Source organism: Podarcis bocagei (genome assembly GCF_964188305.1).
Source record: "Podarcis bocagei genome assembly, chromosome: 2".
Lineage (NCBI taxonomy): Eukaryota > Metazoa > Chordata > Lepidosauria > Squamata > Lacertidae > Podarcis > Podarcis bocagei.
The window spans coordinates 3,485,484-3,503,050 of NC_138126.1; the positions used below are offsets into that span (position 1 = coordinate 3,485,484).

The 17,567-nt window shown below is 41.8% G+C and overlaps 1 protein-coding gene across 1 annotated transcript; it reads left to right on the plus strand.

Moving 5' to 3' along the window:
* Positions 1 to 741: 741 nt before the first annotated feature.
* LOC308580839 (uncharacterized protein) lies at positions 742 to 16,902 on the plus strand. Its single transcript, XM_081183059.1, has 3 exons — positions 742 to 784; positions 9,510 to 9,579; positions 14,935 to 16,902. Exon 3 carries the CDS (start codon positions 14,966 to 14,968, stop codon positions 16,376 to 16,378), a length of 1,413 nt encoding a protein of 470 aa, XP_081039185.1. The 5' UTR covers positions 742 to 784; positions 9,510 to 9,579; positions 14,935 to 14,965; the 3' UTR covers positions 16,379 to 16,902.
* The last annotated feature ends 665 nt before the right edge of the window (positions 16,903 to 17,567 follow it).

Here is a 17,567-nt window from a genome sequence, read left to right on the forward strand (position 1 = left end):
TATATAATTCGTTAATTTGATAATATTGCAACCAATTCACTTTATCTTTAATTTGTTCAAATAGTTTTAATTTAAAGCTTTCCTGATTCTCTAACAACAAATCTGAATACCTCCACCATTTGTTTTCCATATTTAAATTTTTGGGCCTGTGCTTCCATTGGTGAAATCCATTTTGGTGTTTTTCTTACTAAGAGTCTAGTCCATACATTGTATAATGCCTTTCTAATTACATGATTCTTAAAACCACTGTGGGCCTTTGCCTTGTCATACCATAGATATGCATGCCATCCAAAACGATTACCCAATCCCTGCAAGTCTAACACATCATCATTCTCTAATTGAATCCAATCCTTGATCCAGCAGAATGCGGCAGCTTCAAAGTATATCTTCAAATCTGGTAGGGAAAAGCCCCCTCTTTCTTTTATATCTGTAAGTAATTTATATTTAATTCTAGGTTTTCCCCCCTGCCAGATAAATTTAGACAATGCCTTCTGCCATTCTTTAAAACATTTAACATTATCAATGATTGGTAAAACTTGAAATAAAAACAGCATCTTCGGCAATACATTCATCTTAACCACCGATATTCGGCCAATCAATGAAAGTTTTAGGTTTGACCATATCTCAAGTTTCCAGGGGGCCCAAAGTGAAAAGTGGGAGGTTTTCCGAAGGGGAGGAGGGGTGTGGGTTGACTAGTTCCCCTCACCCCCACTCCGCTTTATATTGCAGGGAAGGAAACCGGAACAGCGAGCAAGGGAGGCGGAGGTCCAGAGAGGACAAAGAGGTAAAGAGGCGGAGAGGCTGCGTGGGGAAAGGGGGCGATTTAGGGGCAAGGTAAAGAGGAAAAGACAGAGACCCCTCCTGCAAACAGAGCCATAGCTATGGGGGTGGCCAGGCGGGGGTGGTTGGTTTTTTTTGCACCAGGTGACGCCTCCAGCAGGGCGCCGTTGAGGATGTCTTTGTGGGGACGCAAATATCCCCAATTGGGTCTTTGACTCGGGGGAAATACAGCCTAGTTTCACCCCTGCCCGCAAAAAAGCCCCTCTCCTGGGCCTCATAAGCAGGGGCTCCGATCCCCGCAATCCTGCTGCGAAGGGGGGGGCCCAACACCTGCAGGGATTGCGTGGTAGGATCTCCTTTGGAGTCCCCACCCATGTTTCTTTTTCCTGGGGGTCCAGGAGGTGCTCAAGGCCCCTGATCCATGCAATCCAGCTGCCATCTCCTTTGCAGCGCCCTCCCCTCCACACGCGTCTCTTTTCCCTGGGGGCTCAAGCGATTCTCGGCAGCCCTGCACCCCTTGGGCGCCTTCGCGAGAACGGAAATGTGATGCCCACCAAGGGGGTCCCCCCTGGATTTGATCCCAGGACCCAAACATGACGCGCCCCGCTCTCTGCCGTTCCCCGCCTGGCCGGAATCCCTCAAGGCGCAGGAGCGGAGTCCAGTAAGTAATTTATATTTAATTCTAGGTTTTTCCCCCTGCCAGATAAATTTAGACCATGCCTTCTGCCATTCTTTAAAACATTTAACATTATCAATGATTGGTAAAACTTGAAATAAAAACAGCATCTTCGGCAATACATTCATCTTAACCACCGATATTCGGCCAATCAATGAAAGTTTTAGGTTTGACCATATCTCAAGATCTCTCTTGATTTCATTCCATAATTTTTCATAGTTATCTTTATAAAGATTCAAACTCTTTACCGATAAGTTCACACCCAAATATTTAACTTTTTCACAGAAACAAGGCCTGTCCTTTCAAAAAGGTTTTTTCTTTCCTCATTATCTAAGTTTTTTTCCTAAAACTTTGGTTTTTAATTTAAATCCTGCTACCTGCCCAAACTCTTGAATCAGCTCCAGTGCTTTTACTGCACTGGTTTCTGGATCTTGTAAAGTTAAAACCAAGTCATCAGCAAAGGCTTTTAATTTATATTGCTTGGATCCTACTACAATGCCTTTAACCTCCTCCTCTTTCCTCAACATGTTTAGCAAAACCTCCAGAACAGAAATAAATAGCAGAGGGGAAAGTGGGCACCCTTGCCTGGTTCCTTTCTCAATTCTGATTTCCTCTGAGACCACATTATTAACTTCGATTTTTGGTTTTTGTTCAAAATAGATCGCATTGATACCATTTAAAAATTCCTGGCCAACCTCAATTCTTTCTAGGTTTTTCATCATAAATAACCAAGAAACTTTATCAAAGGCCTTTTCAGCATCAGTAAACATTAACATTGCTTTACAATTTCTTTTCACTTCCAACCTTTCTATTATATCAATTATATTTCTAATGTTATCTTTCATATGTCTCCCAGGCAGAAATCCTGCCTGGTTCTTATGTATATAATTTGATAGAACCTTTTTTAATCTATTGGCCAAAATGTTTGCGAAGATTTTATAGTCCACATTAAGTAATGAGCTTGGTCTATAATTTTTTACATCAGATCTATCTTGGTCTATTTTTGGAATCAGAGTGATAAATGTATCTTTCCAGGTTTCGGGAGCTTTGTCCCCTTTTAAAATCTTATTACACACATCTGCCAATGGTTGAATTAGCCAATCTTTCAATATTTTATAATATTTTTGCAGAAAGACCGTCTGGTCCCGGGGCTTTGCCTAACTGCATCTTATTTATTGCCATCTCAACCTGTCTTGTGATCATGCCATTTAGTAGGAACCTTTTATCCTCGGGAATTTTCTGCATTTCATTCGCCGCAAGAAATTGCTCAATTTTATCCTTATCTTCTTTACCTTTTTTATACAGCTGTTTAAGGTATTTCTGAAAACATTTTCTTATATCTGCAGGGTTTACCATAGATTTTCCATCAGATACAATGTTTGTAATAGTACTTTGCTTCTGTCTCTTTTTTAATTGCCAAGCCAACAATTTCTCACATTTATTCGCAGATTCAAAATTTTTCTGTTTCATCATTTTAATTTTCCATTCTATTTCCTGGTTAATAATTTGAGAAAATTGAATCGGCAATGCTTTTAATTTCTTTTGGAATCTGTTGACTCTTTGGCATTAATCTTAAACTCTTTGTCTTTTATTTGAGACAGAATTTTCTCTTTTTTCTCATTCTGTATCTTTTCCCTTATCGAATTCTGTTGTATGAGGAAACCTCTCATTACTGCCTTACTTGCATCCCAAATGACTCTTGTTTCAACCTCTGTGTTCATATTTAGTTCAAAATAATCTTTAAGAGCCTTTTGGGCCTTACTAATCATCTGTTCATTCCTCAACAACTCATCATTCATCCTCCATCTAAAGGAACCCTGCAGGTATAATTTCATCTGCAAAACCACTGCATTATGATCTGAGCAAGTCTTAGGGCAAATTTCTGTTTTAGTAACCTTAGGAACCAAATCTCTGGATATCCATAAATAGTCGATTCGGGAGAGAGATTGATTTGAATTTGAGAAAAAAGTGAAATCTCTCTCCATTGGATTTCGTAGCCTCCATATATCCCACAAATCGTATTTATCAATCATATCAAAGAAAAGCTTTGGTAGTCTGCCGGAACTTGGATTTTTCTGACCCTGTTTTTTTTTTTAAATATATATTTATTAGCATTTTCTATAATGAAACAAAAACAAAAATAAAGAACCACAAAAAATATATAACAAACATACAAAAATGTAAAACTTAAAAACAATTAAAAACACATAAAGTTTCAATTGCTTATTTCTTTTAACTTATTTCTCAGACCTCCTCACACCTTCCCTTCTTGTATTCCAATTCAAATTATTAGCTCAGCAAATCCTTATTACTTATTTCTCAACTTTAACTTAATAATTTAATTTAACATATTATTATTTTACTTTTTCTCTTTCATCCATTTCCTCAATTTATTTTTGCTAACCTTATTTTCATTTAATTTCGTTCATTTTAAAAAACCAATTTTACCTTATCCAAACTTAAACATCAATACTTATACATCAATACTCATTCTTAAAACATTTTTTCTAAAGTCGATCCAAATTCCCTTCCACGAATTTCCCAATTTTCATACAAATAACAAAACAAAATAAAAACAAAACAAATTATAATTATGTACCCTTTGGATTCCCAAACTCCATCCCCCCCTTTCCCGGTTTCAGTCGCCAATAAATGTCTATCAGTCTTAATCTACTATCAGCCTGGAGATCTCACACCCGAGGCTCTTAATTCTCTCTCAATTCCTCTCTGCCGGTTTTTTTGATAGTCCTTAATATTGAACACCAAATCTCGGAGAAGCTCTGGCCCAACGGGATCCATGTTTCTTCCAGCCAGACCTCCATACTTAAAAGTGGAGCCCAAATCTTGTTTCTTACTCCTTTCAAGTCCAAATGTCCCCAAAGCTCCAACTTCCACCTTAAGCAAGTTTGTAATCCTTAGGTCTTCAGATCTCTAATTCAGGCCAGATTTTCCACATCAAGTTTTTATTTTCCTTTGTTGCCATCATGTCTGGCCTCAAGCTCTCCCTTGTCATCTGCAAAATTACAGCTCCTCCATCCTTTTCTTCAGGGACAACATATATCTCCTTCTCCAAATTCTCAAAGCTCTCAAGTTTCTCTTTTTGTCCAGTAGAATAGACTTCCTGATTCAAATCCTTATCAAATTCAATAATGTTATTTACTGTTAAGTCCAGAGTTCTAACATTTGTAGCCAAAACATCAATTTGGCCTTGTAACTTTCCCAAGAGAACAAAAACTCTGTCCAGTTCAGCCTGAATTTTCCCTCTTCCAGCCATTCTTGTAATGTCCCAGAACCCCCTCTAGAGGGATTTTGGTTCCTTGATATTCATTCCAGTTCAAATCCAAAAATCAAGTTAGTTTGTATCAGCTCTTCCTTGTTTTCAACAAATTATAGGAAAATTGTAACAAATATAACCAGCATGAGCAACAGAAACAAAGTTCTCTTTTTCCGTCCTGACAGCCAGTTTGACAGCTGTCAAACTATTCAGTACCTCATCAACAGGCTTTCTCACGGAGCACTTTTCCGGGTCCGGCGGGGTGGCACATCAGCTCCCAAAATTAGCTCTTTATCCTCCAATAAAATTTCTTAAACTGCCAAACCGTGAAATTAAAATCTTTTACCAAAAAAGGGGGGGGGGAGGTGTCACTCGACCTTAGTTAGCAGGTCCTTGCTTTAAATTATTTACAAGGAGGGGAGGCGGACTTCCTGTTTGCACCTTCCCCGATCGTGCCTAATTCATAAAAAAATTCTTTACAATTCCAATTTCCGTACTACTCACGGGTTGTTACTTTAAAGTCCAATTGCTCACAAGAAGAAGTCAGTGCTCTCTGACAACGGCAGTGCGGCTTCACTCCACAGAAGAAGCAGTCGACTCTCAGCACCGCGCCGCTCACCCAGTCCCCGTTCCGAAACCTTTTAAAAGGCTCCTTCACAGCTCAGGGGGGCGCAAATGGTGCCCGCTGAGTCACCACGCTCACAGGCTTCACCGCCTGTGAATTTTGAGGGTCCCCGCGTCGCTGCAGCGGCAAGACCTGATCCTGCGGAGCCGATTCCCTCCGGAGCTCAGAGGGAATCCGCCATTAGTCGATCGCGCTAACCCGGAAGTCGGATTTTTCTGACCCTGTGTTTTATCCATTAATGTTGATGCTACTCCATTCAGGTCTCCCATTAAAATCAATTTGTAATCCATGAGTTTTAAGTCCAGATTCTTTAAAAATTCCACTTTGCCGTCATTTGGTGCATAAATTCCCAGTAAAAGAAATTTATCGCCTTGTGCCGTAATTTCAACTGCCGTGTACCTCCCTTCCTCATCTTTAAACAACAATTTGGGGCTCCATTTTTCTTTAACATAAAAAAACACACCTCTTTTTTTCACTTTGTCGGATGAAATAAATTCCTGCTCAAGTTTCTTATTTTGGAGAATTTTCCTATGAAGCCCTGTAACATGTGTTTCTTGTAGACCAGGGGTCTGCAACCTTTAAGACAAAAAGAGCCACTTGGACCCGTTTCTGAAAAAAACAACAACAACTGGGAGCCGCAAAAACATTGCAACATTTAAAACAAATATAACACTGCATATATTGTTTCTGGCCTTAATGCTATATATACAGGATCGTGCAGTCAGCTGTCAATCTCAAGAAAAAAGGACAAATTAATAGCTAATTAAAATATTTAATTTAAAACCAGGTAACCAGGTTAATGGGACTTTTGCTCCTGAACCTCAGTGCTCAGTGTCTGCACATCAGGGCTGTAAGACGTCACCTTCATTTTCACACAGGCTTGCAAGCTGTCATCTGTGAGGCGTGATCGGTGTTTGTTTTTAATATAGTTCATGTTGGAGAAGACCTGCTCACATACATATGTGGAAGAGACCACAAGGGCCATCGAGTCCAACCCCCTGCCAAGCAGGAAACACAATCAGAGCACTCCTGAGATATGGTTGTCAAGCCTCTGCTTAAAGACCTCCAAAGAAGGAGACTCCACCACACTCCTTGGCAGCAATTCACCAAACTTTCACCAAACTTTCCCCTGCTTAAGTTTAAAAAGGGGCTTCAAGCAACTAAAAAGGGGCTTCAGGCAACTAACTCCACGTGGAATTCCACGCGACCGCGACTGCAATGCCACAAAATGCCAAAGAAAATTAACCAGGGCCCCAGTGAACCATAAATCATAATCAGTGCCTGATGTAAATAATAATTAATAATGAGGGCCCAATGTCATCCTCGTCATTATAAAAATAATCCCTCTCTTCGCGCCGCCCAGCCTCCCAAGAAAAAAAACCCACTTCAAACGGTCACAAAGCACAAATTCCACATGACCGCAACTTGCTATGCCCAATAACCAATGCCCCAAAATGCCATAGAAAATTAATCAGGGCCCCAGTGTACCATAAATCATAATCAGTGCCTGATGTAAATAATATATAATAATGAGGCATTCGTCATTATAAAAATACCTTTTTTGACACTTTTTATTATTTCTTTGTTTGACCCCTCAGAATTACTCCTCCTCATAGAAATAAACATTAAATTAACAAGTTACCTTTTTTTTGAGTGTGTGTTCTTCACTCCCCTTCAAAACAGTGACCAGTGTATATGCCCCCTTTCAATGCAGCCTGCTTACAAAGGCGGGACGACAAAGACCAGCAATAAGCTGTTGCATAACGTTAAGGAAAACAATTCACCAAACTTCCCCCTGCTTAAGTTTAGAAAGGGGCTTCAGGCAACTAACTCCCACGTGGAATTTCCTATAGTAAGATGGCGGCCGCCTCAGAAGACCACATGGGCAGATAAGATGGCTGCTGGGACGATCCGGTTACCCAGCAACAGCACAGCTGATTCCGACGCTTTTGAAAGCAGCCGGCAAAGCAAGTGTTGGAGCTCCGAAGCCACCTAAACTCCACAAGGAGAATGCTGCGCATGTGACCAAATAGCGAGGACTTACTTTGCTAGCCCCGACGCTACCACAAGCCTCCCTCTCTTCGCGCCGCCCAGCCTCCCAAGAAAAAAAACCCACCTCAAACAGTCACAAAGCACAAATCAGTAAACATAATAAACATTAAATTAACAAGTTACCTTTTTTTGAGTGTGTGTTCTTCACTCCCCTTCAAAACAGTGACCAGTTTTGAACAGTGGCTTCAGGCAACTAACTCCTCCGCCTCCTCCCCTCGCGCCCTCCCCTCGCCCCCGCCCCTCGCCTCCTTCCCTCGCGCCCTCCCCTCGCGCCGCCCCTCGCCTCCTTCCCTCGCGCCCTCCCCTCTCGCCCTCCTTGCCCCCGCCCCTCGCCTCCTTCCCTCGCGCCCTCCCCTCGCCCCCGCCCCTCACCTCCTTCCCTCGCGCCCTCCCCTCTCGCCCTCCTCGCCCCCGCCCCTCGCCTCCTTCCCTCGCCCCCGCCCCTCGCGCCCGCCCCTCGCCTCCTTCCCTCGCGCCCTCCCCTCGCGCCCTCCCCTTGGACCCGCCCCTCGCCTCCTTCCCTCGCGCCCTCCCCTCGCGCCCTCCCCTCGGACCCGCCCCTCGCCTCCGTCCCTCGCCTCCTTCCCTCGCGCCCTCCCCTCTCGCCCTCCCCTCGCCCCCGCCCCTCGCGCCCTCCCCTCGCCCCCGCCCCTCGCCTCCTTCCCTCGCGCCCTCCCCTCGCGCCCGCCCCTCGCCTCCTTCCCTCGCGCCCTCCCCTCGCGCCCTCCCCTCGCCTCGCCTCCTTCCCTCGCGCCCTCCCCTCGCGCCCGCCCCTCGCCTCCTTCCCTCGCGCCTCCACCCCGGAGCCGCAGCAAAGGCTTTAAAGAGCCGCATGCGGCTCTGGAGCCGCAGGTTGCCGACCCCCGTTGTAGACAAATTATGTCCAAATTCTGTCTTGCCAGTACGTGATAAACTTGATTCTTCTTAAAACGCGAATTTAGACCATTCACATTCCAGGAGTAGATTTTCAAAGACATCCTGATTTGTTAGGGGCCCACTGCCCCTGCTCCTAATGAAGAAGAACTTTCCAGTCCGAGCTCTTTTGCGTTTTTCTCCAAAAATCTTTCTTTCTCTCCGACAGTTGTTATTCTTTGTTTCCTTCCTTGAAATTTAAAAGATAATCCTTTCCACTGCATGGTTAATCGGTGGTGCTGGTGGTGCTGATGATGTATATATACCAATCCAGGAATGTGGGAGAAGGATGCTATAGAAAGGCTTTCAGGGTTTATATATAAGTATATCCTGAAGGCATTTCTATTACTTTTATTTATTGTAGGCAATGTCAGAGTGAGATATGATCTATCAGCATCCAAAGAACCATAATCCATCCCAGTCTGGGGCATTTCCATGATAGACAATACCTGTGGCTGGAGGCTCTACACTCAGCGCTGTGCATCTGCAGGCCTGGAATTGCCAGTATTACAGGAGCTTGCCAAAATTAGAGACTGTATCAGTTACAGATAGGTAGCCGTGTTGGTCTGCCATAGTCAAAATAAAAAAATTCCTTCCAGTAGCACCTTAAAGACCAACTAAGTTAGTTCTTGCTATGAGCTTTCGTGTGCATGCAGCTATCCCAGCTATCTGCCTATCTCCCATTCCCACCACCCTTCTGAGTAATACCCCTCCCCACCTTCTCACTATATAGAAGGATCTGGCAACTTCTGTTTCAGTGTATCTGAAGAAGTGTGCATGCACACGAAAGCTCATACCAAGAACTAACTTAGTTGGTCTTTAAGGTGCTACTGGAAGGAATTTTTTTATAGAGACTGTATGTGAGTGAGAGTTTGCGTGTGGGATGATCGTTTACAGCAACCGTGTAATTTTCTCCATCCGTAACTTTTCATGAGCCGATATTGCGGTAGGAATTCCAAAATAACTATGCAAAACCTACAAAGAGGCTCTCAGGATAATGGAGATTGCGAGTATTCCTGCTCCACAGTCCACATCCTCAGCCTGCAGCCCACAAATGCTGAGACCATAATACTTTTATAAGCTCTTAACGAGACCTCAGCTACTTTGTTATACTTTCTTCAACACATGAATATTTTTGAATACTTTTCCAGTGACGTAAATAGCACTTTGGTTTTACTTATTCCGCACAGGAGAGACACTGATCTGCAAGTCTGAGCTCAACTCCTTCCTTGAATCAGAAAAATACAGAGACTTTGAGAGGTATGTCGTTCCTCTTGCCTGGGAGACGGTATCTTTGTAGGTCTCGTTTCATTTTGCGGGAACATGAGAAAAGTCCTGCTGGATTAGGATCAGGGCCCACCTCATCCATCATCCTCTTCTCGCAAGGACCAGGCAAGGAGAACCCCCCCCCAAGCAGGGCCAACAACTGTCTTCCCTCTCAGGACTCCCAGCCCCTGAGATTCAGATGAATAATTTCTCCGTAGGGTGGGGGGACTAATAGCTGGGAACTGAAGGAGTGCTACTGAAATGGTGGGTGGTTCTGAGAAGGTGGACACAATGGAGCAGCCTCAGGAAGTAAATGGTGCAGGATTAGGGAATGTGTGTAGTTGCTTGGAGTGTATCAGAAGATGTTACACATTACGGAGGAAGGAGGAAACAATACAGATATTTAGCTTTTTTAGAAGATGGAGAAAGTGTGTCCCTCCAGATGTTGTTCCAGTAGAACTCCCATCATCCCTGGACATTGGCCATCCTTGCTTGGGCTGACGGTACTTTGAGTCCAACCACATCTGGAGGGCCAGAGGTGCCTACCTCAGCATAGAGGATTCCTCTAGAGGCAGTTCTACATGGATACTCTCCCAGAATACCTGTATTTTCCTACATGTCCACCACATATGGTAGAATGTTCCTGATTCACCGCATCTCCAACAATTACTTGACACATTTTTATACATTTTTGAAAGTTTCCATGGTGTTAGATACCATTGATGTTGCATTTTTTGAAAGTTCTCTCTAATCGTGTAACAATTTGTGAATTTCCAATTGATCTTCCATAAATTTTCCCATTGGGCCATGGTTATTGAATGGCCAAAATCCTGGGACCACTTCACCATTGCCACTGTTACCTCCTCCTCCTTGACTGTCCAGTCAAGAAGGAGTCAATAAGTTTTGGAAAGAGTTTTTCTTTTAGAATTTACAAGATCAGATTCGAATCGGGAAATTCTTGTTGAGAACCCCTTTTGTTTGTCAGATTTAAATTTTTCAAATAACTGATGGTATTGGAACCAGTCTGAGATGTGTTCTCTTATTTCCTCAAAGTTTTTAAATTTTATTTGGTTATCTTCATTTTTTAGAAGTGTTTTATATGTTGGCCAGCTTTCCTGAGTATTTTTCCATTTTACTGCTACGGCTTCTATTGCAGAAGCAGCAAGATTCAACTTTGGACTCTATTGCGATGTTGCAAATTCAGAGAAGGGAGAATACCCTAAGATTCAGAGGAATAACAAAGGACGCAGAGGAAATAATTGAGAGAAAAATCTCAAAAGAGCTAGCAGCTTGGTTAGACCTAGAAGAAGCAGAAGTAACACAAAAAATAGAAAAAGCATTTAGAGTCAAATCTAATGCAGCAAAAGCAAATAACTGGCCGGCTGACTGTTTGGTCTCTTTTAACTCTATGGATTTCAGAAATCGAATTTTACAAGCTAGCAACAAGAAGAAATTCAAGTCGGAAGGAAATGATATTATTGTCCACAAGATTATTCCAAATGAATTGATAAAAAAGAGAGAAGCTTACAAACCTCTAGCCGAGGCACTAAAGGCAAAGGCAGTGGACTATACATGGGAGTACCCGGAAGGCATCTCCCTTTTCTTTAAAGTGCTTGTTGGCATTAGATGCGGACAAGTTCTGGAGAAAGTACCGGAAAGAGCTCGGAGGGAAAAGGCAATTGTTGGGAGAATCAGAGGAAATTGAACAAACAGTTGAGAGTTAGGAGACAGATCTAATAAGGGAATTTATTAAACGTATACTGAGACCTTGAATGTGTAAATTTATTTATTTTTTATTTTTTATTAATCCGTTCACGTATCATAAGAAATAAAGTATGGATTATAAATTTATTACTTGGAACGTAAATGGTTTAAATGAAAAATCAAAAAGGAACAAGGTGGAACATATTCTGGTAAAGCAAAAATATGATCTAATCTGTCTGTAAGAAACCCATGCAGCGGAAAAACATAAAAGAGTATTAATAAAAAAAAGATTGGGGCTTGAGTTTATTGCATCAAGTAAAGAAAAAAAGAGAGGGGTGGTAATCTATGTAAAACCTCAGCTGGAGCCAAAACTGCTTTACAATGATGAAAAAGGTCAAACAGTGATTATAGAAGTTAAGATCAATAATGAAAAAGTGATAGTTATTGGAGTTTATGCACCAAATGAAAGAAAATCTGAATTCTATCAATCCTTGGAAGAAAAAGTCATAGAATATCTAGGGGGGGGGGGAATTATATTATTAGGAGATTTTAATGGGGTAGTCACTCCAAACATGGAGAGAACAATAAAGAAGAAAGAAAAGAGGCAGAACAAACTCCCAACTGCATTTTTCCAATTAATAGAACTCCTGAATTTGTTTGACTCTTGGAGGTTTAAGAATCCAACAGAGAAAGAATTTACACACTATTCAGAGCCACATAAATCGGCGGGACGAAACGACGCGATCTGGACAACAAAGGATTTATTAAATAATATTACAAAAGCAGAAATCCATCCAAGGACAATTTCAGATCATAGCACAGTCTGGGTTAACTTTAAAGGTAAAGAAGAAAAGATTAAAAGGTGGCAACTTAATGAGAGTATGTTAAACGATGAAAAAACTGTACAGAAGGCCAAGCAAATCTTAGAAGAATATTTTAAGTTTAATTTAAATCAAGGAGTAGATCTAGAGACGGTTTGGGAGGCGGGTAAAGCTGTCATAAGAGACTTCTTTATCCAACAAAACACATTCCAAAGGAAAATAAAGGAGAAGAAAATGGAGATTTGGGAGGAAATTAGAAAAAAACCAAAAACCAGATGATGAACTAATTAAGCAAAATATAAAAATTTTACAGACGCAATTCTCCATGATAATAAACAGAGAGACAGAATGGAAGATAAAATGGTTGCAACATAGAAATTTTGAGTTTGCAAATAAACCTGGCAAACTTCTGGCCTGGCAATTAAAGAAGAAAAAGGAAGATAGAATTATCAATAAAATTAAAATTGAAGACAAATGGATTCAAGAACCGAAGGAAATTAGTAAAACTTTTGCTAGTTTTTTCGGAAAACTATATAAAGAAGGTCCAGAGACTCTGGAAAAAATAATTGATTATTTGGGCAAAAATAAACTAGCAATAATACTGAAATCTTGAACTCACCAATAACAGCTATGGAGGTGCAACAAGCTATACAGAGATCAAAATTAGGAAAGACACTGGGCCCAGATGGTCTCCCAGCTAATTACTATAAAAAGTTAGAACAGGCATTATTTCTTCCAATGAAAGACCTAATGAATAATCTGGCAACTGGAAAGCTACCGAAAACCTGGAAGGACAGCTTTATTACTCTTATCCACAAACAGGGAACAGATGCCTCAAACATGGCCAATTACAGACCCATTGCACTGCTAAATAACGATTACAAGATATTTGCAGACATTCTTGCAAATAGATTAAAAATGGTGCTGAAAGAGATAATTCATAAAGATCAAACTGGATTTCTTCCCGGACGATTTATGCAATCCAACATGAGATGTGTGATTAATGTATTAGAATATTTGGATATTAAAATTGATAAACCAGCAGCTATTATGTTGCTGGACGCTGAAAAAGCTTTTGACGTGTCCTGGAAATTTATGAAAAAAATTAATGGAAGAAATCGGACTGGGAGAAAATATTTGTAAAGGAATAAATTCCATCTATTCGGAACAATATGCAAAATTGAAGATCCTTGCTTAATCTAAGAAGGCTTTAGTATGTACAGAAAAAACATCATAAATCACCACAGAGATCGGGTGGACATTCTCTCCGGCTCAACAGCTAAAAGCGGAAGTAACTCACGTATGTGAACAAAACCAGGCGTCAGGATGTGAGACGTCATACAGAACTGTTTAACCCTGTAATTTCTGGTTCTCCTCACAAGAAACGGCAGCCTTGCCATACGTCTGGGTGGACCTTTTGCCGATCTTGTGAAAATCCTCCTCAATTCCCGGGGGGGGGGACAGACCTATGGCAGCCCTACCTTCTCAACCTTCTTGATATGGTCCAAAGGGAAGCAGAGCAATATTTTTGGCCCCAGCTTGGCCACAGGAGTTACCGGAAGGAGGCGTACAAGGACTCCATCAACATCTTGCAATGTATTAGGACCGATAGAAGCTCCATATAAAGCACTCAGGAGTCCAGCTGTATTTCGTTTCCTGCTTGGCAGGGGGTTGGACTCGATGGCCCTTGTGGTCTGTTCCAACTCTATGATTCTATGATTCAAGGAGGGCTTTATTCCAGCTGCAGTCCTGCAGCATCATAAAGTACCATAAATCAGCCTTCCTACATACAGGGGAGAAGCCAGTGTGGAGAAGTCAAGCATACCTCTGTATACTAGCTGGCTATAGACAGGCAGGGCCCCATCTCTTGGGATGCTGACTCACCACATGAAACTGAGTCAGCATTTCCACTTAGCTTAGTGTTCACTCCTTGATACCCACAACACTCCAACACAATCATCTTAAGGACTCCACTCCCGATTCGTGTAACGTTTACTTCTTAGCCTCTTCTTTTCCTGAAGATATTCACGCAAGGCAGCAGAGGTTTAGGATCAGAGTTTTCCTTCTGCTGCTTGGCCTCCCTTCCCAGGTTGATGAGCCCCTCACTTCCCTCTACGGCACTTGCAGAAACCACCTGCTTGACCATTGGAGACACTATTGGTCTCGTCTGCTCATTGTGCCAGAGCCTGTCATCGCATGCAGTGAAAGTCCCCGACTCATCAAGGGATTGAGACCCATCAATTATCCTCAACTGGTTTAGATGGCCTGTCGAAGCTTTTCCTGGGTTGTGTCTGCTGTTGCATGCTGACAGCGTCTAGGACCCACAGGTGAGAGCTGAGTACAGGTTGGGGATTAATGGTGGACCAATCACCCCAGAAGGAGCCCTATATGTCCCCCCACGAGAGGTACTATCCCAGCCCCAACACCCCATGACATAATACTATTAATGTATTTGATGTCTCAGGAATAAATTTGTGTATCCAGCAATAAAACTAACAGCTTCATCCGATGAATGAATCAATGCTAAATATCCAAGGCTGAAGTTTCCATTAAGTGCAGTTATATATTGATGTTTAATATCGAGCTTCTTCAGTGTGAGACAGATTCCGCTTTGAAATAGAGGAGGTACGTCCAGGAGTGATGCAAATGGAGAAAGGACAGGGAGAGAGGCCTAGGCAGAGAATTTACACTAGGATAGCCCTGTGTCAGAAAACGGGCACGAGATCTGGTGGCACATCATAATTATAAATACTAACTGGGATGACTGCCAATTGAACTTGATGTGTATCATCTTCCTTTGTTCTCTCCCTTGAAACACCAACAGGATTTTGTCTCCCTGCACTCTGAAGCAGACGATGGAGAAGACAGGCAAGAGTTCTGGGGGGCCATCTGTAAATTCAAAAGGAATAACGAAGAAACCATTTGAATGTATAGAGTGTGGAAAGAGCTTCAATCGAAGTGAAACCCTTAGAAAACATCATCGAACTCACACAGGGGAGAAACCATTTAATTGTATGCAGTGTGGGAAAACCTTCAGTCAAAGCGGACACTTAAGACTACATCAACGAACTCACACAGGTGAGAAACCATTTGAATGTATAGAGTGTGGAAAGAGCTTCACTCAAAGCGGACACTTAAGACTACATCAGCGAACTCACACAGGGGAGAAACCATTCAGATGCATGGAGTGTGGAAAGAGCTTCAGTGATAGTGGGAAACTTCGACTACATCATCGAACTCACACAGGGGAGAAACCATTTAAATGTATAGAGTGTGGAAAGAGCTTCTCAAATAGTGGGAAACTTCAACGACATCATCTAACTCACACAGGGGAGAAACCATTCAGATGCATGGAGTGTGGAAAGAGCTTCTCTCAAAGTGGGAAACTTCGACGACATATTCTAACTCACTCAGGTGAGAAACCATTTGAATGTATAGAGTGTGGAAAGAGCTTCAGTCAAAGGGGAAACCTTAGAATACATCAGCGAACTCACACAGGGGAGAAACCATTCAGATGCATGGAGTGTGGAAAGAGCTTCAGTGATAGTGGGAAACTTCGACTACATCATCAAACTCACACAGGGGAGAAACCATTTAAATGTATAGAGTGTGGAAAGAGCTTCAGTCAAAGTGGACACTATAGACTACATCAACGAACTCACACAGTGGAGAAAGCGTTTAAATGTATAGAGTGTGGAAAGAGCTTCAGTCAAAGTGAGAAACTACAACATCATCATCAAACTCATACAGGGGAAAAACCATTTGAATGTATAGAGTGTGGAAAGAGCTTCGCTCATAGTGGGAAACTTCGACGACATACTCTAACTCACTCAGGTGAGAAACCATTTCAATGTATAGAGTGTGGAAAGAGCTTCAGTCTAAGTGAAACCCTTAGAAAACATCAGCGAACTCACACAGGGGAAAAACCATTCAAATGTATAGAGTGTGGAAAGAGCTTCAGTCAAAGTGGACAATATAGACAACATCAACGAACTCACACAGGGGAAAAACCATTTAAATGTACAGAGTGTGGAAAGAGCTTCAGTCTAAGTGAAACCCTTAGAAAACATCAGCGAACTCACACAGGGGAGAAACCATTTAATTGTATGCAGTGTGGGAAAACCTTCAGTCAAAGGGGACACTTAAGAGAACATCAACGAACTCACACAAGTGAAAAACCATTTGAATGTATAGAGTGTGGAAAGAGCTTCAGTCAAAGTGGACACTGTAAACGACATCAACGAACACACATGGGAAAAACCATTTGAATGTATAGAGTGTAGAATGAGCTTCAGTTGAAGTGAAAACTGTTGGCTATTTGCTGTTTATTAGCACTGCAGAGAGCTTGCTGGGGAGACCATGCATTAAAAAGGGACTCAAAAATAACTGAAACAAGGTTTTAATAACAAAAAGAAAAACTCCTTGTACACTAAATACATCAACAACAAACCAGACCCAACCACCGACCCATCCCCCAGGGTAATGAGGGAGCTAGTTGCTGCTCATTATATACTATACCCAAATGCTGACACAGCTTGATTAACACACCTCAGCAGCACCTGCTATGTTTCACAGCTGTAAGACTGGGTCTCGTTATTTGCCCTGGCTCTGACCCTTAAAGACATACACAACTTGTGAAACAATAATGAACCTTCACATTTTAAAGTGACCATTCGACATTTCTCCTGCGGTTCATTATTGTGGAACAAAAACATAAAGCATATTTTGTACATGTCTTTCATGTGTAACCTTTGGAAGAGCTTTAGTAAAAATGTCTGCAATTTGATTGTCACCTGGAACATACTGAAATACAATCATTTCATCAGCAATTAGTTTCTTTACAAACTGTAAACGTAACCTTAAGACTCTAGTGCGCTGCATATTGGTCTCTGAACACAGGATAGCGAGTCCACTCTGGGAATCAAGGTAAACGTTTACTGGTAGTGTTACTTGTATCTGTAGGTCGGCAAATACTTGCAGATACCATTCTATATCACAAGTGGCCTGAATGCATGCACATATTTCATTCTCTGTTGTGGAGAGACAAATAATGGTTTGTGTCTGGGACCTCCATTCAAATGGACAACCGTTATAACAAAACACCATACCAGACACACCCCTGCAATTATTTTGTTCCACTGCACGAGATGCATCGCAGAAAATTTCAAAACCTTTGTCAATACTTGTAAACTGCAACCTATAATGTTTGGTATGTTTAAGGTACATTACCACTCTCTTAAGAGCAGAGAAACATTCTGTTGTGGGCTTTTCCACAAATTTTGCCAGAAAGTGAAAAGCATAAGTTATATCTGGTCTTGAGATTCTTTGAATGAAATTTAGCTTGCCTATAGCAGAATGATACAAAGTTTGGTTAGGAAATTGCTTATCTTCACCTGTAAAGGGGAAACCACACACCATAGGCATTTCCTTCCCATTTACATTTTCTAAACATAGCAT

What these genes read in the sequence shown, in the direction of transcription:
- LOC308580839 (XM_081183059.1), top strand. Translation starts at nt 14,966, where the DNA reads ATGGAGAAGACAGGCAAGAGTTCTGGGGGGCCATCTGTAAATTCAAAA.